The 22,040-nt window shown below is 60.3% G+C and overlaps 1 protein-coding gene across 1 annotated transcript in view; it reads left to right on the top strand.

The window, feature by feature from the left end:
• The window catches only part of ITPR2 (inositol 1,4,5-trisphosphate receptor type 2), a 317,220-nt gene that overhangs the window by 267,279 nt on the left and 27,901 nt on the right, over nucleotides 1–22,040 (top strand). The window contains 6 exon segments of the mRNA XM_055118479.1: nucleotides 4,781–4,956; nucleotides 9,951–10,115; nucleotides 13,318–13,513; nucleotides 14,242–14,331; nucleotides 17,311–17,441; nucleotides 18,184–18,349. Of these exon segments, the coding sequence (XP_054974454.1) occupies nucleotides 4,781–4,956; nucleotides 9,951–10,115; nucleotides 13,318–13,513; nucleotides 14,242–14,331; nucleotides 17,311–17,441; nucleotides 18,184–18,349 (924 nt within the window).

The following is a 22,040-nucleotide window of genomic DNA, read 5'->3' as shown; positions in this document are numbered from 1 at the left end:
ATCCCCCAGTCCCACCCATCGGCAGCAGAATACACGATTCTCTCCTTGGCAGCTGCAGAGTTTTCCACTGTGGATCGCTGTGCCACACTTCCACTGTCACTCTTGTCACTCACCTACAGCCGGGCACCAGGCTTGGCTCCGTATCCTGGCTGAGAGCAGACAGCGGTGAGGTAGAGCCGTGAGGGAAACAGCAGTAGGGATGCATCGTCGGAATGTCGGGAACGCCGTAGGGATGGAAACAGCTTTCTCTTCCCTGCATTTCGTCTCGTTAGTGATACTAACCCCCGGCCCGGGAGGAAGGAACTCCTGTAAGGAGAGACGTCTCAGGAGACAGTCGCGTTGTGCCTTCCGCATGCCAGTGCAGAGGACAGACCGTGGAGGAAGGTGTAAAAACAGCCTATTTGGAAGCAGTTCCGGAAATAGTCTGGTATCAGACCCTTATTTCACAGGCAGAGGCTGGGAGGTGAAAGGGGTTAAAAATGGCAGGTCTTGGAGGAGGCGTCTGACTCCGGACTTGAACTGGTGGTTTTGGTGTTGGAGGGGGTGGGAGACTGGCAACACTTGGACACGAGGGGCAGAGTTTCCCGAGTTCCCTTCCTTGTCACCAGAAGAGTCTGCCGCCATCTCTTGTACGGGACCGTAAGGGTCCCACGGGGCGTATCTCTGGACTCCCTTTCTGCCCGCTCGGAAGGCCGAAGCCCCAAAACGTTCCCAGTAGTTGCCTGATGACTCTAATAACGGCCGTGGGGACGATGAGCACAGGCCCCGTGCTCTTGACCGCTTACACAGCGGCAGGCAAAATGCTCGGAGCTCTTGACGTGTAGTTTCCCCCAGTCCTGTAAAGCGAGTGCTTCATCCGGAGGGATGAAGAATCCGATGCCTAGGGAGATAGGTCCAATGATTCGGGAGTGACGTCCAGAAATTGATATTTTTAATAAATCTCACAAGCTCTTTCACCAGCTCTTGAGCTAGAACTTGAAACCACATGTAGAGTTCAGGGAACGCCTCGGGCCTCAGCAAGGAATCAGACTCGCAGAAAGCCAGGCTGGGCAACACGGTGCCTCGTCCTCAGAGGCCCGAGCAGGAGTTAGCCAGAAGCCGAGGTGGGGCTCGCGCTCGGGCACCAGGAGGGGGGATGCCGAGGAGGGTGGGCAGGCAGGGAGGGTGGCTGCCATGAGGTGGGTGTGGGGCCTCAGGGTTCTGTTTGGGTGACCGGGTCATGGTTCTGGGAGAGCTGCTCTATAAATATCTAGGATTAATTAACTTGCATATAATAGTTAAATACTCTTAGTTTCTGAATGAGGTTAGAGTTGTAATCAAGGTTTTAGTTTCTCACCACACAGGCTGGGAGTCAGGAGGCAGCAGGTCAAAACTCGGAAGCATGCTTGGCCACAGAAATGTCCAAAGAAGACAAATTCTGAGCTGGGACGTTCTCGGATGTGGGGCAGGGGCAGTGTCATTTGTAGCTGGACGCTGTCTGGAAGCATCTTGAGATAGAAAAACATTTCTTTTCCCAAGGTGCTAAGACGATAGACGTGTGAAAGAACAAGGGTCCGAGTTGAAAGAACTCTTTCACCAAATCTTTGCAAATTTGAAGGGGAACGAAAAAGCATTGAGAAGAAATATGTTGGGGCTGGAGTGATGGTGCAGCATGTCAGGCGCTTGCTTTGCCCGCAGTTGACCCAGGTTGGATCTCCGGCATCCCCTGAGCACCACAGGAGTGCTCCCTGGTGCAGAGCTAGTGGTCTCTGAGATCACCGGGTATGCCCCTTGCCAAAAAGAAGAAAAATATATAATAACCCATAGAGTAGAATAAAAATAAGAATTGAGCAGTCTAGTGAGTCTACTAGGTTCACTAAAATTGAAACCACTTTCTGAAATCACAGATCACAAAAACATTCAAAAATATATGTGTACAGTTGGGTTCATTGCCGCGCTCGGTACAGAGGCCGATACATTGTAGCCAAGACGCCCAAGAGCAGAGGAACGGGAGAAGCAGCAGTGGCTGGTCTCTGTGTCTGACGGGAGACTGGGAGCTCGAAGCAAAGTCCAAATCTTTTGGTTTCCTGAGACTCTGATGGATCCGGGAGGTATCCTGTTAAGTGAATTAAGTCAGAGGGAGAAGCACAAATGCCAGCTGATCTCTCACCTGTTGTATTCTTTACATCGGTAACAAAAAGGGGGGGTAGACAGTAATAAGCAAGGACACATCCTTGGCCTTACCAAATGGTGGAAGGAGGTGGGAAGGAGAGGGAGAAGGAAGGAGAGGGAAGGATATTGGTGGGAGGTCTTGGCACCTCAGCGGTACCCACCCTTTTATCAAAACCATGAAAAAGTTGACTTTACTGTAACCATGCTGGGAGGAAGAAAAGGAAGGGAGGGAGGGAGGATTCCAGAAATGTTTGTGGATAAAAGAGAAATGTTTCCTTACGATAATGGCTCAGTTAATATATGTAGAAGGAATGATGGGAATAGATTATCAGCACTTGGCAAATCACCACGGTGCTAAAATGAATGGGTGAGTCCCAGCTGTAAGGTAGAGAGAAACAAGATTATGACACAACCCCGAAGTATTTAATTACAGAAGGAAATGCACAACTTAAAGTGGGGAGATCACTTTAAGTGATCAATATTAATAGCCTGGGTCTGTGACACAGCATCCCTGGGGCCTTTTGATACAGTCAGCTGAGACAAGGACGTGATGTCATGTGCCCCGAAAGAGCACAAACTGAGGAAGATTCACACAAAAGCAAGAGGAGGAACTTGCTACCAAACCATCGGCCAGTGCTCCAGCCCCCTGGAAGACAGCCACCACCGACGGTAGCGACAGACTGCAGACACGTGCGGCTGGGCGCTGGGCGTGATTCTGCCCCGCAGAGGGACGTGCACTGGACAGTTGATAAATGGAGGCAGATCTCTAGACCAGTTGAAGGCAGTCGATGCCGTATCTGCCGACCCTGAGCCCTGTGCCGAGGCCGTCTGCGGTGGTGCCCTGGGCGGCCTCGGGGGAGAGACATACGGGAACGTCGTATGATTCCTGCGATGGCACGTGACTGTCACTCAGCTATGGTGTTTCTGAAATGAAACATGAACACGAAAGGGAAGAATCCCTGCCCCTTCCGACCGTGGGTTCTTGGCAGGGAAGCCGGCCCTCGAGGCCGTCGGAATGGGGAGGGCGTGTTCTCAAGACCCTCCCGTGGTCCAGGTGCTCCCTGCAGACCATCGTCATCAATCTCGAGTATCCAGAGCAGTAGACCCCGCCCCCCGCCCCCTGCCCCACGTTCCCACGTTCTGCTCTTGCTAGGGAAAGTGTGGCCGGATGGCCTTCCCCGTCTGGGTGGGGCGGTTTCCGTCGGCCCCTGTGGCACGGAGTCTGCAGCTGGCTACAGGCGCACTGGGAAGGGGGCTCGGTTGACAGGACCGCCCATTACTCGCCGCTCTTGGTGACTTTCACTGTGTTCACTCCGCGAGTGCATATCAGGCGTCAAACCAGGGCCGGAGCGATAGTTCAGGGGAACAACGCTGACGTCCTCTGGTCCACCTTCACCTTGGTCCTCCGCCAAGCTAGCAGCACAGCACCCAGCGCCCAGCTCCGTGGTGTTGCTGGGAAGAGTACCACCACCAGCGCCCTCAGTTCTGGGAAAACCCCAGGCGCAAAGGGCACCCTGTTTCCTCTCCTGCCCAGGGGTCCTGCTGGACGAATGCCCGGCAGAGCGAGGCCTCTCTGGGTCCAGGGCGCCAGGGGACAGCGGTCAGCTGGTTTATTTTCCGACGCTGCCAGCTTCTCTGCCTGCATAGCAGCTCTCGGCTGAAGCACGGCCGCGGGGACGTTCCTTTACGAAGCTCTAGCCTGGGTGCGGGCAGCCACAGTGCGAGTCTTGGGAGCACTCAGGGAAGTGCTCGCGTATGGTCTGGAAGCTTTCCCAGGCAGCGTCAGGCTCACTGAGCATGCTCGGGGTCCAACAGGGAACAAGGACCATGGTTGGGCAACCGGGCGCTGGACCCCTCTGGAGAGAGTTCAGAGTGGCCCATGGTTCCCTGCTTTCTTTTCTTTTTTCTTTTTATTTTATTTTTGGGCCACACCCAGCGATGCACAGGGATTACTCCTGGCTCTGCACTCAGGAATCACTCCTGGCAGTGCTCAGGGGACCCTATGGGATGCTGGGAATCGAACCTGGGTCTGCCGCATGCAAGGCAAACGCCCTCCCCACTGTGCTATTGCTCCAGCTCCCTGCAGTGCTGTTCGGGCGACCTTCCCGGTACTGTGCACTGTCTGCCCGGACACTCCTGTCCATCGGGGGCCTCTGAGCACTGGCTCCTCACCGAGGCCTCCACCAGCCTCTCACCGGATCTCCTTGGAAGCCCTGCACATTTGGGGCTGTTCAGAGATCTTCCTCTGAGCACGCACTGCGGAGCGTGGGGCCTGTTGGAGCGTGGGGCATATTGGAGGGTGGGGCGTGTTGGAGCATGGGATGTGTTGGAGTATGGGGCATGTTGGGAGCGTGGGGCGTGTCAGAGCATGGGACGTGTCGGAGCGTGGGGCATGTTGGAGCGTGGGGCGTGTCAGAGCATGGGACGTGTCGGAGCGTGGGGCATGTTGGAGCGTGGGCCGTGTCGGAGCGTGGGGCATGTTGGAGCGTGGGCCGTGTCGGAGCGTGGGGCGTGTCGGAGCGTGGGGTGTGTTGCTGCCCGGTGCTGGGGCGCGGCTGGCCTTGCTGCCTGGCACAGAGTACCAGGGTAGGGGGTTCGGGTTTCCTACAGACTCCTTCCTCCCTTCCAGGCACGCTGTCCCCCTTGTCCTCGGTGCTGCTGTGGGTCGCGGTGGCCGTCTGCACGTCTCTGCTCTTCCTCTTCTCCAAGCCCGCGGGCATCCGGCCCTTCCTGGTGTGCGTGATGCTCAGGTCCATCTACACCGTCGGCCTCGCGCCCACGCTCGTCCTCCTGGGCGCGGCCAACGTAAGTACTGGGGCTCGTGCCGCTGTCGGTCATGAGAAAGGACAGAAATGGAAAAAGCAGCGTAACGAGATGCTTTGGTTTTGTTTATACGATCAATTCCCGCGTAATGGGAGCCCACATTACCCATCGTTCATTCTGTGCCTGCTTTATATCTGAGGGGAAGGAAACGCGTAATAAAAAATTGATATATTTACGAAGGCAGCACATTTGGGGCCTGGCCCAGCTCTGCAGTCAATTTGATTCAATTCCATTTTAATGCCTTCTGGATTCTGTAGCTTTTGACAAAAAAGGAAAAAGAAAAAAAAAAGATTGTGCCACGGTTAACATCCTAAAGTGAGTTCCGAGCCATCCCGGGCAGATGGGCTCGGACGCTGGCCTCTTCGGAGGGCCTTTCATACCCGAGGGCTGCTAAGCAAAGAAAGAAATGCTGGGCTCCAGGTGAAGGAGCCAGTAAACTTGTGGAAGGTGTGAAGGGATTTTCCCCCCAGTAAAATTCAGAATACGAGAAATGGGAACACGTTTCAGGAACTTGACTCGGCTAGTTTTGCCTGAGTCAGAGCACGTTTCTAAATGGTCATCCCTGCACCCAAGAGATGGGGCTTGGGGGGGACCAGCCTTCCGTCTGGCCACGCTCCAAAGGGACCAAGGACAGGCAGGTACTGGGGCTGACGGGACAGCGGGCTGGTGGGGGCGGCGGCCGAGCCTGGCCTATCTGCCGAGTCCTCACATGCCTGAGTCTCTGCCCGGCTCCCGGCAGATGGGCCCCAGGCTCTGGACACACCTTCTCACTCCTACCACCTTAGACACTTCTTCTGGAGCATGGCTGCTACTCAGACCAGAGGTCCCCAAACTGCCCCCTGCCTCTTACGAGAAAAAAAAAAAAAATTCACATGTCAGCTCCCCACCCTGAAACAAACCTCTTTAAGCAAATACGACAATGTGCCCACCCCCAGCGGCACCCAAGCCAATGCCCCTGGCGTTTCAGCCCCCAGGCTGGACTGTGCCACCCACTTTGGGAAACAGTCAGGGAAACCACCCGGCCAGTACTTCTCTACAGATGGCTGGTGGCGGGTGAAAGATCATCTTTGACTTCCATCCACAGTCCCTTCGTGTATCAGCTGTGGCCAATGTCAGCAGTGAGTGGAGTTGTCATCCGAACCTCGCAGACCAGAGGGCTGAGCTTGTGTGGCCAGTATGTGCCGGGCCCGAGAGTTGTATGAGGCTTCCAAAGCTGGAGGACTGTGACAGTTTCTGGCTGCTGAGAGGACTGGGCAGCCAGGTCGGCCACTGTCCTCGGTCCTGGCAGCCCCGGGGAAGGTCCAACTCCTAAAGAACCCTCAAGCCCCCAGTGGCTGTTTAACCGGGTTCCAAGGGTACAATCCTGTCCTGCCGTCCCGAGCACCCTCTCCTTCAGGGGCTGGATCGTGCTCTCGGCCTTGGGAGAATCCGCATTGCAGCCCTGCCCGCCAGCCCGCAGGGAGACCGTGGGGTCCCCTGGACTTTCCGGCCTCACAGTGAGCCTTGCTGATGCTTTAACAGGTCACGTCATTGAAAGGAGAAAATAATATTCGTAAATTGGCAGCTCGCCCTCCATCCTGCAGTCATCAAAATGGGAAAACCCAAGTTTGATCTGTGAAATAGAAGCCTGAGTTTGGACCAAAAATACCCAGCGTTTGTCTGGCCTCTGAGCTAATAGACTGGAAATATCAGGGGGTAGCGGCTGTGCTTCCTGCCAGCCGGGAGCTCCAGAGATCTATAAAGAGATCAGGAGTGACATTTGACTGTCTGCCGGGGAGGCCAGCGGTGTGCAGAGTGCTTCTTCCCTACCCCCCCTCCCCGGGGGACGGCATAAACAGATGACAGCTGCCAGGTTTGGGGAGGACAGTTCCCCCGTAATACAGGAGAGCACCAGGAGCTGGAGCAATAGCACAGCAGGCAGGGCGCTTGCCTTGCACACAGCTCGTGCAGGTGCGACCCTGGAATCCCTTATCATCCCCCCCCCCAGCACTGCCCAGAGTGATCCCTAAGAGCAGAGCCAGGAATAACCCCTGACCATCGCCATGGGTCACCCCGGAGGCGCCCGGCGCCCCTCAGGCCTGAAGCAGCGTTTGCTCGGCCTCCGGAGCACTGCTGACCCGAGGCCAGGGCATGTGGGCCGTGGAAAAATCAGCTTCGTTTGACGTTATAATAAAACCTGAAAAAACCTAGACCCAAAAGATTAAAGTTAAATTATGTGATGTCCAGTTGTCTGGAAATATCTTGGTTGTTAAAGTATATAATATACGAATAACTTTAATGGTATAAAAATGTGAAGTGATCCAAAAATTATAAGATGGGTATTTACAATTCCCAAAGTATTAGCTCCATTTCCTGGACCAGTAACTAAAAGTGCACTGTCACAGTTACACACTCACACATTCACTCAGTTACACCCACACTCCACACACACTGCCACCTCTGGCACTCGGTCACAGTCACACATGTAGACACGCACTTGCATACGGACCCACTCTTAGCCACGTACACACTCACACCCCCACACACACCCACACACACATTCACACTCGACCCCTCAGACACACACACACACTGGTTCCCATGCGCCTCACACAGAGACACGCTGCTCTTCTGTAAAGTGCTCACTCGGGTCTCGGCCGCTGGCATTCAGCTGCGCGCTCAGACATCAGCGCCAGCTCTGTCGCCATGGCCCAACCCTCCGGTTCGCTCGCGTGTCCTGCTTTCGGGTTGTCAGATTCCTGAGGTGACTCGGCCGAGGCAGGAAGATTCCTTAGACTCTGCACGTGCCGCTGCCTTGTCCTGCCTGCGTGACACGTCACGGCCGCGGCTGCTTCCGCTGGCCCTCTCTCGGCTGAGTCGAGGAGAATGGGGTGACGTGCTGACACATAATCCAAGCAGACAGGCAGCGTTATTTTCCAAGTAAACGACAGGCGGTTTTTTGCTTGCTTTTGGCTGCGATTCATTTCTGGAGAATGGGATCTGTTTCCCCGCCGGAACCGAGTGAGACGGGGACGGGGCTCCTGGCCAGGTGAGACCAGAGCCCAGCAGCGAGGCAGCTGGACACATCTCCAGTCACATGACACAGCACGGCGTGAGGAGAGCACAGTGCGGGGAATTCTGGGGGCAGCGAGGCTCGCGTGTGACTCACCCTGGAGACCAGGGGGTTTACTGACCAAACTAGCCGGACCCGGCGGCCCGGCCCGGCCCGGTTCTTTGCACGGCAGCCCAGTTCGGAGCCCGCGGGGTGCCAGCCAGACGCACGTCCGGGAGCAGAGCCCGCTAGTGCGGCTGTGGCTCGGAGGGGCCGTCTGGTCAGCCCTGGCCGGGGGCCACTCTAAAGGGAGCCAAAGTGACCGTCTCTCTCTCCTCGTCTGACTGTGCAGCCACGTGCTCAGGGCTCCTTGCGGCTCACTTGGGGGAGGGAGGGGCTGCTGCTGTCACTCAGGAGACTGCGGTGTCAGGCATCGACCCCGGAGCACGTGGCCCCCCACGGCCCCCCTTCACCCCGTCCTCATGAGGTCACGCACGGAGGCCAGCCCTGAGAGCCGGGCGGGGATGGGAGGGCCCTTTCCCGTCACGTTTTGGTGTCCTGGGCCCGCTTGTGTCCAGCTCTCAGCTCCTCCTAGCTGCCCTCACGACCCTCATCACAGAAGCCACGGCAGGTCAGTGAAAGGGCTGGTGTCTGCACACACACACACACACACACACATGCACACACACGCACACACACACACGCACGCACACACACATGCACACGCACACACACGCACGCACACACACATGCACACACACACGCAAGCACGCACATGCACACACACGCACGCGCACACACTCACACACACACGCATGCACATGCACACACACGCACGCGCACACACACACACGCACGCACACACGCGCACACACACGCACACACACATGCACAATCTTCCAGGGTGTGTGAGCTCCCGGAAGCAGGCTCGTGGGTGGCAGTGTGCCCCAGGGAGAAGCCCTGGGGTCAGCCGCAGGGGGCACCAGCGTCCAGGCCTCTCCTGGCGGCTTTGTTCTCTTCGGTTTGGGGGTCACAGCCAGTGGTGAGCATGAGCCCTGAAGGCCTCCAGTTTGGGGACTGACCCTGGGGCCCTGCATGCCGGCCACGGCTGCGGCCCTGGGCTGGCCCCTCAGGCTGCTCAGAATCCCCACTTGAAGCTCGGTTCCTCTCCCCCGACCACTGTAAGGTGGGTCCCCTCTGCAGCAGGCGCCCCCGTGTCCTCTGCACGGGCCCAGGTGGTGGGGCGGGGAGAGGCTTCAGGCCCAGAGGGCAGCAAGGGCTGCTGGGAGATGGCGCTCTCAGGGACCGGTGCCCGGAGTTCTAAGACACTCCAGAACGTTCATTGCTGTCCGGTATCAGAGCTCAGGGGGAAAGCATATATATGTTGCATTTAATCTAAATACGCTTTTATGTTTTAAAGTAAATTAGAAAATGAAATTTTAATGACTCAAAATTTCAATGACTCAGTAGAGAAAATCCAAAGCTAAAACAGGGACGAAGGGACTTGCCTGACACCGTGACCCTGTTAGAGAGGGGTCAAGGCTCGGACTCCCGGGTGACCAGCCTGTCCCCTGCTCCAGAATGACGATAAAAGGCAGGATACAGAAATTAAGGGCCGGCTCTGGGTGTTTCCAGAAATGACCCTCTGCTGTTTGTGTCCAGGAAAAAGGACGTTTCCGAGCTGCTTTCCGAGTGGGAGACACCGTGAGGCTCGGGTGGATTCCGACGGGTCTCGGGTGTCTGACGGAGGCCTCCTCCGCGTCCTCACGATCCCGGGCGGGCGGAGGGCTGGGCTTCCTCCGAGCTTCACTTACAGGCGCGTTTGTGAGCCGTGTACGGACACACGCGTGTGTGGCGGGCGGGAAAGCTCGGCAGGTTCCACGGCGCCTGCGACTCCCGTGGGCCTCGGCTGGACACGGCGGTGACGTCTCCTCTCCCCCCCCAGCTCTGTAACAAGATCGTGTTCCTGGTGAGTTTTGTCGGGAACCGCGGCACGTTCACGCGTGGCTACCGGGCAGTCATCCTGGACGTGGCCTTCCTCTACCACGTGGCCTACGTGCTGGTCTGCATGCTGGGGCTCTTTGTCCACGAGTTCTTCTACAGCTTCCTGGTGAGTGCCGGGCCCCGCCAGACAGTGCCACCTCCTGTGCCGTGCCCTCCCTCTCGGTTTCCCACAGCGGGTCTGACGTCTGGGCCCCGTTAGGCTGATGGTAGAGTTCCCGGAGAGATCCTCAAGTGATGATGATTTGGGGCTGTTTATCCGCTCCTGGGAGAAACCACAGAGGCGGTGGGGCCCTTCCCTTCCCCCGTCTCTGCCATCTCGGACCCCCGCCCTGCCCCACCCATGCCCAGGCCACAGCTGGTGCTTTGGCCCTTTGGCGTTCAGCGATTCCCCCAGCCCCTAGCGGAGGGACAGACGTGGAATCTTGGAATCACCACGTTTCCGTGACGAGGCCAAGTACTGTCTGTCTTTCAACGGAGCATAAAGGAAAGCGAGCAAGCTGCCACCCTCACAAAAGGGACAGCTGTTTGGGGTCCGGCCCGGCCCGCTCTTTCACACACAGCCTCGCGCCGGCCCCGCCCGGGAGAGCCGGTTCATGACCTGGATCGTCAGATTTTTACCTCCATTTCTTGGTTTTGCTTTGTCCACTCTGTGTGTGTGTGTTTGTGTGTTTGTGTGTGTGTGTGTGTGTGTGTGTGTGTCCTCTTCTCTTGCCTTATGCCAGAGCGGGGCCCAGGGGCACCCGTGACCATGTTGGAGCTCGGAGCTACCCAGGTCGGCTCCTGAGGTGAGGGGGGCATTGGGACCTCACCTACACCTCCCCAGCCCATGTAGGAAGCCGAAAAGGAGTCGCCTTGCGTTTGCTCCCAACCCCCCTGGCCCCCGGAGAGCTGCAGCCCAAGGGCGCTTTGCCTCTTTGTGTCCCTGCTACACCGTGCCTCTGCAGTTAGAGCAGTCACAAGTCGGAAATGTAGCTTATTTATTTTCTTGGAGTCGCCGTGGATTTCAGAGTTACGCAGCCAGGCACGATGGGGCTCCCGGCACCCCTGCACCCATCCCTGCCCCGGGGTCAGCTTCCGCTTCCCTCCTGCCCAGCCTGCCTCTGTGAGCACTTCCACCTGCTGTCAGCTTTCCGTCCCCTCCAGAGTGACCGCTTCCCCCCAGCAGTGCCACACTGTGCCCTCCCTGACCTGCCCCCAGCCCGGGCGTCCAGCCTCCTGCTGTCCCCAGTTCTCCTGCCGGCTCAGGGTCCAGTGAGGTGGCTGCGAAGGCCGCATAGTGCCTGTTGGGGTTCACGGCCCCTGGAGGGAATGGTAACGGACTCGATTCCCAGTTAGTGGCTTAAACACGTCCGTGTTTTTAAAATATAGTCACGGTTGGGACTGGAGTGAGCGGACAGAGCATAGGGTGTTTGCCTGGCACGTGCCCAGCCTGAGTTCATTCCCAGCAACCCATAGGCTCCCCCTGAGTCCACCAGGAAGTGGCCCCTGAGCAGAGCCAGGAGCGAGCCCTGAGTGCCACCAGGTGTGTCCCTCCTCCCCCACCTAAAAAAAGAAAAAAAAAGTCCTAGCCTTTCCCAGTTGTGTCCAAAATACCAATCCTTACCCTGAAAGAGGAAGAGCCACACTCGAGGCCCCCTCTGGGAACGAACAGAAGGACGGCCCTGCCCGCGAGGGTGACACCGAGAGTGGGCCACTCCCCGGGGCTCCCCGAGCTGTGCTCAGCTGTTTCCATCCTTCCTTTCTGCCCCCGCCCGTCCAGGGACGGGGACACCTGCATGTCTGCTGTGCGCTTAAAGCCGCAGTGTCAGTTTGCCTCGGGGAGTTCTGAAGAGCCTCTTGTTCGCCCAGTTTGGGGGCACCCGTCAGGGTCCTCGGTTTGCTCCTGGCCCCACGCTGCAGGGAGCCCTCCCGGGGGGCTCGGGGCACCTGGTGGCCGCAGCTCACCTCCGCACGCCAGGTGTGACCCCGCCCCTCGAGCCAGCTCCCAAGGCCTGGGGAAGTCGGGTGACGTGGGCAGACGGTCACACGCCGAGTCCCGGCCCGGAGCCTCGGACAAACACACCTGTTTGGTCGGGACCTTCCGAGGGCTCAGAGTCCGCGTGGCTGGGGTTTGTCTTGCCCCGCAGGCGTGAGAACCAGCCCTCCGTCCGCCTCGGTTACGTTCCAGCCCCAGGCCCTCTGCTAGTGAGACGTGTGCTGGCCGACGTGTCCTGTCACCTCACACAGGGCAGTGGCCGGAGTCCTTCTGGCCCAGACGGCCAAGACGAGCGTGGAGGTTCCCTCCAGAAAGGGCTTGGACCCCTCAGGGGCCCGAGCCGCAGACCCCGTCTCCTGTGTCACAGAACTGTCTCTGAAAGCCTGTGCGTGTCTCAGCTTCCCTTCCCATCTCTCTCGCAGTCAAACCCATCACCTCCCCACGCCCTTGCTCACACTCAAGGGCAGCAAGAAGCAGTCAGCAAAAAAGCACGTCTTATGTTGCATTAAGAAGTCCTTGCTGATAGAGAGGCCCTGGGTTCAATCTAGCACCAAAACAAAAAAAACCAAAAAAACCGAAAAACTTATCAAAAAAATCATTCATAGATTCCAAATGGAGAAAAAATGCATAATTTCTTTCATCTTTAAGGTATAACATAAATTTTCTTTTTTTTTTTTTGGGTCACACCCGGCGATGCACAGGGGTTACTCCTGGCTCTGCACTCAGGAATTACTCCTGGCGGTGCTCAGGGGACCATATGGGATGCCGGGGATCGAACCCAGGTCAGCCACATGCAAGACAAACACCCTAACCGCTGTGCTATCGCTCCAGCCCCATCATTCATTTTTTTTTTATAGAGAAACTAAAATTTGAATTTGTCTTTATAATTTCCTCATTATTACCAACATTTTTCTGTTGGTTTCCAAATTCCTGACCCGAGTGTGGCCATTGGCTTCTCCGCAGCTCCATGTTCTGATGTTCCGTAGTTTGTGTTTTTGCTTTTCCGTGTTTGATCTCCTCACTCCGTGGCCCTGGGATCTGCATTTTCGCCGTCCGAGCTCCTTCCTGTGTCTTGCCGCTTCTCGTTGTCCTTCTGTGCCCTGCATTTTGCTCCCTGTGGCTCTCTGCTCTGCGTCCGTGCCCTCCCGGCTCCCGTCCCGGTGCCCCACGCTCCGCGTGTCTCTGTCCGTCTCTGTGCCCTCCCGGCTCCCGTCCCGGTGCCCCACGCTCCGCGTGTCTCTGTCCGTCTCTGTGCCCTCCCGGCTCCCGTCCCGGCTGCCGTCGCCTCACCCCGAGTGTGTCCCTCACCCCGCGCCCTGCGCTCTGGCTGCAGCTCTTCGACCTGGTGTACCGCGAGGAGACGCTGCTGAACGTCATCAAGAGCGTGACCCGCAACGGCCGCTCCATCATCCTGACGGCGGTGCTGGCGCTCATCCTCGTCTACCTCTTCTCCATCGTCGGCTTCCTCTTCCTCAAGGACGACTTCACCATGGAGGTGGACCGGCTGAAGAACCGCACCCCCACCGCGGGTACCGGGGCCCCCCTGCTCCCCTCCCTTCCCCTCTGGTGCCCCGGGGCCCCCGTGAGTCCGTGGACAGCCTCGCCCTCTCACCGCCTGGCTCTCTGCAGCCCCTCCAGGGCCTGTAACGGGGTGACCAGGCCCCGTCTGCCTCCTCCTCTGCCACTCGGACCCTGTACCTGCCCCCTCAGCCAGACTCGAAACCTGGGGGGGCTCGCCACGCCCTGGGAATGGCTTCGACCCGAGCACTTGGAAATGAGCCCACGCCTCCCCCCCACCCCTGCCACCCACCTGGGCACCTGCTTGGAGGTTGGGCGTGAGGACGGGCTGGAGGCGTGCTCACCGCTTCCGTGCCTCACTTCCTCGCCACAGGGCTGCCGGCGGCTCTCAGGCCAATGGGGACATGGGCAGAGTCTGCCCGTGTGCCAGGCAGCACGCGGATGGGCCCCTTGCCCGGCCCTGAGCCGCCCCCTCCTCACCCCACAGTCCCTTCCCGAGCGGCTGCAGACTGGGAGCCCAGAGGTGCCCCCACCCCTCAGGGAGCCCGTGGGCATCTGCCCTGCCACATCCGGTGGGTCAGACCAGGCCCTGCCCGCCTCCTCAGGCCGAGGCCCGGGGTCTCCCCGCCCGCCTCCCCGCCCTGCCCGTGGGCCCCGCTGAGGGTCTCCCCGCCCGCCTCCCCGCCCGGCCCGCGAGCCCCGCCAAGGGTGCTGTGCTCTGACCCGCGTCTGCTCTCAGGTGACGGCGACGTCCCAACCATGACTCTGCCTTCCCTGGCTGACACCTGCTTCAAGGAGAACTGCTCCCCCACCATCCCGGCCAGCCCAGGTGGGTCCCGGACACCTCGGCCCGTGCTCTCGGGGTCCCTCTGCGGGGCTGGAGGCGCCGCACTTACATCCTGGGGTCAGGCCTGGGCCGGGGCCAGTCTTCCCCGAACTCCTGCCCAGGCCCACCCAGAGATCCCTCTCACACCGGCACAGCCCGTCAGCGGCTAGCCCGGCCCACCCGGGCCTCCCAAGCCCTGCCCTGCCCCCCTGCACACGTGCGCACACACACACACACACACACATTCTCACACATATACACACACTCACATACACTCATAGACATACACTCACACACATTCTCACACACAGACATACATGTACTCACACGCACATACACACATACAGTCACACATATGTACACACATACACACAAACACACACACACACACACATACACACGCTACCCTCGAGGGACCCAGCCCCCCTCTCACCTTGGGGCTCAGCATCAGGCTCAGCTGCCTGCAGGGCCTGTCCTCCCGCCCTGGGGGCCAGCCGCAGTGTCCGGAGAGCCCGGCTCGAGGCTGACCGTTGGGCTCTCAGGTCCAGCCCACCACCTCCTGCTGTGACGCCCTCCTGACCCGGGGTGGAAACAGCGTCATTTTCATTCCTTGAGTACCTTGGGGGCCGGCGGTAGCCCTCAGAGCACTTGCCTAGAGCACTTGCAGCCCAGCCTGCTTTGAGGCTTGATGCCCCACGGGGCCCTCCGAGCACTGTAGGAGTGAGCACTGAGCACAGAGTCAGGACTAAGTCCTGAGCACTGCCTGGTGCAACCCCCAGATAAAAGCAAAGAGGTGCTTCTGCGCAGCGCAGACCCCTGGGCAGCGTGGCCCCCGCCCGCCCCTCTGCTCTCATGACCTGAGCTCAGGGCCGGGCCATGTGTGGCGAGCAGCCCGCCCCGGAGCAGAGCGTCGCTGTGCGGTCGGCTCGGCAAGGCCAGGCGTGCGGGACAGCCTGTAGCCACATTATTTTCTAGAAAACTCACTGGGATGTCCAGAGAGGGGACGGAACCCGCCAATGTCCGGTGGCTAATGCAGGGTTCGAGTCGGTCTCTGGCACTCCGCCTTAGTGAGAGGCAGGGGGAGTGGCAGGACCTTGTCGGCCGGCTCCCGGCACATTTTCACTGCCCACCGGGTGTCCTGTTTCCCTCGCTGACTGTTAAATCCGCATTTCCATAATGAGTTGATTATAATGAAGGTCTAAGACTAGCAAACAAGAGGGTTTCAGCTGCTCTCGAGAGTTTCGAATACAGCCCAGTGGTGATCTCGTGCTGAGGAGCGGGGAAGAGTGAATAATGTCATTTTGGAAGCAGGAAAAAGGGGCAGTAATGGCACTTAATAATAAATGCTCCCATTCAGGCCCGTCCATATTACAAATAGCACACACTTAACACCGCAGAGCAGGACAGACCATTTCAGATGCGGTGAAATATATTTTTATGCCTTTATTCACATAGAACATTTTGTTTCTATTATAAATTAAGGGAAATATATTTTCCTAATATTCAACTGAGAAGGAGGATAATTTAACACTACGCCCATCCAGTTTAGAACGCGTGGATTATGCCTGAATTCTGACTCTGCAGGCTGGGGTGATCCGGTCAGCCACATGCAAAGCAAGTACCTTAGCCCTGCACACACACACACACACACACACACACACACATACACATGCACTACACACACACACATATACACACATGCATATACACACATGCACACATATGCACTATACACATATACACACATGCGTATACATACGTGCACTATACACATACACATGCACCGCACGCATATACACATGCATACACATGTATACAAACACACATGCACACATACATGCATACACACAAACACATGCATACACACATACATACACACACACACACACACACACACACCGGCCCCCGGCGCTCAGGCTCTCCCTTTAAGTCATCGATGCTAATGCGGCCGTCTGTGCTTCTGGCCGTCTGTGGCTCCGTTAAATAGATCTACTTTCTTCCAGTAAATAGAAATCAAACTTTTGAAATCACTGATAAGTAAATTAGTGTCCAAGCATATGGCAGATTTTTTTTTGTATCCACCAAGCCATTTTAACAAACTGTCGTACACATTTGGTGCTGCAGTCTGTGCAATGGGCCACCCCAGTGCCAGCCTGGGTGGTACATGCCTTGCCTGGCTATCCCAGTACCTGGGCTACCCCAGTGCCAGCCCGGGTGGACACACCTTGCCTGGGCTATCTCAGTGCCAGCCCGGGTGGACACACCATGCCTGGGCTATCCCAGTGCCAGCCCGGGTGGACACACCTTGCCTGGGCTATCCCAGTGCCAGCCCAGATGGACACACCTTGCCTGGGCTACCCCAGTGCCAGCCCGGGTGGACACACCTTGCCTGGGCTACCCCAGTGCCAGTCCGGGTGGACACACCATGCCTGAGCTGTCCCAGTGCCAGCCCAGATGGACACACCATGCCTGGGCTATCCCAGTGCCAGTCCGGTGGACACACCTTGCCTGGGCTACCCCAGTGCCAGCCCAGATGGACACACCATGCCTGGGCTATCCCAGTGCCAGCCCAGGTGGACACACCATGCCTGGGCTACCCCAGTGCCAGCCCGGGTGGACACGCCGCATCTTTGAGCCTCCGGTGGGTGCTGTCAGGGGCCAAAGCCCCCCGAGGTCTGTGCTGCTCTTTGCACAGAGCGTTCGGCGAGTCTCCATTAGGGCCCAAGAAGGTTTTGCTCCTTTAATGGGTCCCTGCACGGTGGGTGCCCTGGGGATGGGGTTGCCGGATCCTGCCGGCGGCTCCTCGCCCTGCCCTGCCCCTGCCCCTGCTCACCCCCGCCCCAGCACGCTCCCGCCACCAACAGTGGGAGACTGTTCCCCAGACTCGCCGCTCCCGTCTGCCGGCAGAGGGGTCCGGGCCCTGCGCCGGCCGTGGCGCCCGCGGGGGCGAGAGGCTGCAGTGTTCTCTCGGTGTTCCCGCAGACGAAGAGGAGCCCGGGGGCGGCGTGGAGAGGACGTGCGACACCCTGCTCATGTGCATCGTCACCGTGCTGAACCAGGGCCTGCGCAACGGCGGGGGCGTGGGGGACGTGCTCCGGAGGCCTTCCAAGGACGTGAGCCGCCCGGGTCCCACACGCGGGGCGGGGGGGGGCTGGTTCTTGGGGCTCGGGGAGGGGGGGTGTCCACCTGCGTGGCCTCTGGAACCCGTGACTCCAAGGACGTGAGCCGCCCCGGGGTCCCACACGCGGGGCGGGGGCTGGTTCTTGGGGCTCGGGGAGGGGGGGTGTCCACCTGCATGGCCTCTGGAACCGGCGACTCCCCTCCTAGGGGGACAGGGATGGCCTCAGGACTCAACGGGGGAGAGTGGGGACGATTTTCCCGCCTGGAGGTCAGGGCCCCGGGGCTGGAGGCCGCTAGGGCCCAGGGACGCTCGTGTCCCCTCCCAGGAGGAAAGGCCCCTGTCCCCAGGAGGAAAGGCCTCTGTCCCCAGGAGGAAAGGCCCCTGTCCCCAGGAGGAAAGGCCCCTGTCACTGGCCCTGCAGAACACGGAACGCGAGCAAGCGCTGGCCTGGTTTTGTGTCTGAACATGACACGGCGGGAGTTTCCGCTCAGCTGCAGAGTCTCCGAGGCCAGACCAGGAGCTGGACCACTCCCCGCTGCCCGGCTGAGCCGTGCGCCCCCGTCTCGGAGCCGTGGGGACTCCACTCCTCAAGCAGGCCGGCGTCAGCCCCCTGCCCCGGCAGGGCCGTGCCTAGGGAGGGGGCCCGGCACCCTCTCTCCCTCCCTTTCTCCCCACCGCGGTGAGCCCGCGCCTGCCCGACGCCTCGGGTGCCCATCTCGGCGTTTCCCCCCCAGGAGCCCCTGTTTGCCGCCCGGGTGGTGTATGACCTCCTCTTCTACTTCATCGTCATCATCATCGTCCTCAACCTGATCTTCGGCGTCATCATCGACACCTTTGCCGACCTCAGGAGCGAGAAGCAGAAGAAGGAGGAGATTCTCAAGACCACCTGCTTCATCTGCGGTACGCGCCGCGCGGGCAGCCGCGGGCAGGCGGGCGCGACTCTCACTTGTCACGCTCCGGGAGGAATTCTTCCCCCAGGCCAGCTGGCCGGAGCCAGATTACGCGCCCGCGCTGGCCGGGGCTGCTGGGCCCACGGGAGGCCCCGCCATCCCGCTGCCCTTCTGTTCGCTGAGGTCACCGCGGCTTAGTGCGTCTGGGGCTGACGAGGGTGCCGGGCCCACCGCCACCGGGCGCCTCACCACCCCTCACCGCTGTCCACATGACCCCTTCACTCCCTTCAGGAGCCCCTACTCCCCGGGAGAGGGGTGGGGGCGGCTCAGCCCTGCAGTGCTCAGCAGCCACCAGGGCCACACCCAGCGGTGTTAGGGGTGGCCACTCAGTGCCAGGACCAAACCCGGCTCGCGTGTGTCTGCCAACCCTCGGAGCCCCCCTAGCCCCTGACACTCTGCTCTGGTGTGTTCACGTGCTCCCACCAGCGAGTGGGCTCACACAGCCACTCTCAGAGCCTCACTCGCCACGCGGAAGGTTTGCTCGCCGTGTGAGAGGCTCGCCGGGCGAGAGCCATGCTTGCTCGCCGAGAGGTCGAGGGGGGCTTGGCGCCACGGAGCAGCCCCCCCACCGAGGGAGAGGCGCCCCCGCCTGCAGCTCTCCGGGACACACACGCGGTGGGAGTGTCTCCGTGGCAGGCTCCCACTCCCGGGCGAAGGCTGGCAGGGAGGAGGCTCGGGGGAGGCTGGGCCAGAGGCCGCCAGTGCCACCTGCCCGAAGAGACGTGTCAGTTGCTCTTCCGATGCTACTCAGACGGTCGGCAAGAGTAGCCCAGGGCGGCCGGAGTGAAATAGCAGCTCTAGCCGGGTGCTTGCCCTGCACGCGGCTGACCCGGGTTAGACCCTGGCACCCCACGTGGGACCCCGGGCCCTGCCAGGGCTGATGCCCGAGGACAGGACAGGGTCAGCCCTGAGCACACTGGATGGAGCCCCCAAATAGAGTCATCGTATAAAACAGAAGCTCTTTGGAGAATTGAAAGGTGCTCCCGAGCACTGTCAGCTGCCTGAGGCCTGAGTGGCACGAGGCCTGGGGTCTTGCACGCCCTTGGTGGCGGGGATGGCGGGAGCAGCTGGCGCTCAGGGTCTCAGCAGGCCGCGAGGAGGCGGGGGCGGGGCGGGGATGCAGGCGTGACTCTCGGGGGAGCCAGGGGCGGCAGGGGGGAGGGTCGGCCACGGGGACCCGGCTCAGGAGAGGCCCCACGGCAGCCGCTAGCGGGGAGGTGGGCGGGGCCACACGGGCCAGGGCGGATGGCGCTGCCCGGGGGGGGGGGGGACGCCCTGGTGGGCGGGTCCAGCTGCAGCGGCTGCACCCACGGGGGAGGGTGTGCAGGGTCCAGGTGAGGCCGAGGGGGAGAGAGGGTGGGAGACCAGCTCCGCTGCCCACGCCATCTCGTGCGTCCCTCACGCCTGCACCAAGCTCCCCGTTCAGTGCTCCCGAGCCCTTCCTGTGGGCCGGGAGTGGACAGGGACAGGGGTGGCCGCGGGCCCCTGGCCCCAGGGTGTCTGTGCTGAGCAGCAGACACGTCTCCCGTTCCTCTCCCCGCGGCCGCCCCTCCGCGCCCTCTCTCCCCGTTCACGCCGCACCCCTTCTCCTGGAACCCGGGCCCGTTCCTGCCTCGACCTCAGTCTCCTGTCCAGCGGTCCCCGGTGGTGACCGCCCAGGGCCTGTCCAGCCCCTCTCCCTCCCCACCCGTCCGCTTGCCGCATTCCCTGCCCCGCGCCACTGAGTGGAGACTTGCTGGGACCCCTCGGAGCCAGCTGGACGCGACGCCGTGGAAGTTTCCGTCCCCGGCTCCTCTCCGGCCTCTCCCCTTCGCCGCGGCTGCCCTCTGCCACGCCGTGCCACGCGTGCTGTTTCCCAGGCCCGACGCCCGTGGGAAAGGCAGGGCCGGCTCGGTGGGTGCCGGGTGCCAGGGCCCAGCGTCCACGGGCGTCGGCGGGCACCAGGCCCGCGGGGAGAGGGAGCGTGCAGGTGAGGGTCACTGGCCCATCCCCAGTGTCTAGGGGGCAGCCCGGGAGTTGGAAATGGGTGCTGGGGCCTGGGTGACGGCAGACGAGCCCAGAGACACCCCCCCTCCCCGGGCGCTGGGTCCCCAGCCCCTCCCCCACCACAGCCCCCCAGCCCGCCCCCCACCCCCGCCCCACATGCAGCCTCTGCCCAGAAGCCGCCTGCCAGCGCCCGGTCCTGGCTCTGGTGACCCTCGTGTTGCCGAGTCTGTGGGGGCAGGGGGGCCCTGGAGCCCGGCCCGGCCGTCTGCCATCCGTCTGCCCGTGCATCCATCTAGGCCGGGCGGGCTCACGCAGGGGCAGGAGGAAGCAGCGTTGCCTCCTGGGCTGGGTCGCCAGGAAGGCTGGGTGCAGGCCCGGCCCGGCCGTGGGGAGGGAAGGGACGGACGTCCCTGGGGCACGCGGGCGGCCGGGTCAGGTGAGACGAGGCGTCGCCCGAGGCATTTTCCGGCAGAATGTCCAGCAGCAGGCGGGCAGGCCCAGCCCACGCCGGGGAGAGGCTTCGTGCCGGGGCCAAGGGCGTCAGAGCCGGGACTCGCCGGGAAGGCCACGTGGCTCTCCCTCCCCCCGGCCCCCTTCTTTCTTTTCTCTCTTTCCCTTTTCGTCTTTTAACTGAGCTTTGGGAAGAGTGGCCAGCTCTGGGATTCCACATCCCGGCTTCTCCTCCAGCGTCCAGACTGCAAAGCCAGACGGAGCCCGGCTCCCCGCCTTGGCTGCCCGCTCGAGTTTCCGTCGCCGGCTCCCTCCTGCCCCCCTTCCATCCCCGCCCGGCCTTGGGTGGAACCTTCCAGACCTTCTGCGTCCACACGGGCTGGCCCTGCCCCAGCGCCCCGGGCTGCCCGCCCCCTCCCAGCTGCCGGCCCTCCTCTGACCCCCGTTCCCGGGGAAAGCGGCTCCTCGCGCCCGCCCTGGCTGTGGCCTCTGCTCACACAGTGTGTTTTAGGGTTGGGCTTGGTTTTTTTAATCTCCCAAATTTTTAGTAATTTCCTAATAACTCTCTAATTTGCATATAAATTTTTTGAGATTTCTTGCCCTTACTCAGGCATCATAATTTATTAAATTTGGTTATAGTGTGGGGCTGGAGCGGTAGCACAGCGGGGAGGGCGTTTGCCTTGCACGCGGCCAAGCCGAGTTCGATTCCCAGCATCCCATGTGGTCCCCTGAGCACTGCCAGGAGTAATTCCTGAGTGCAGAGCCAGGAGTCACCCCTGAGCATTGCTGGGTGTGACCCAAAAAGCAAAAAAAAAAAAAAAAATTGGTAATAGTGATACTGCATAGAGTGCTCCAGGCGCCCCCCCATGTGGGCACCTCCCCCCATGCGTGCAGGTTCTCTCCCATCCGCTCATCCTGCTCCCTTGGAAGACCCAGTTCTGCAGGCCCGTTCTCAGGGCCTGTTCCCGTCAGCGCCTCTTACTCCCGCTACAGGGTCCATCCTCCCCCACGTGACAGCCCGTCCGTCCCGCACGTGTCTTCTCTTCCTCTGCCCGACTTCATCCAACACCACAGTCCCGAATTCCACCCACACCAGGAAACTTCAAGATTTCATTTTTCTTACAACAGTAGCGTGTTCCACTGTGCGTGTCCGCCGTAGTTTCTTTGTCCACTTTGGGCCCTTGGGTTGAGCCCAGGTCTGGACA

This window comes from Sorex araneus, chromosome 10, assembly GCF_027595985.1.
Source record: "Sorex araneus isolate mSorAra2 chromosome 10, mSorAra2.pri, whole genome shotgun sequence".
Taxonomy (NCBI): domain Eukaryota; kingdom Metazoa; phylum Chordata; class Mammalia; order Eulipotyphla; family Soricidae; genus Sorex; species Sorex araneus.
This window is presented reverse-complemented; position numbering and strand designations above follow the sequence as displayed.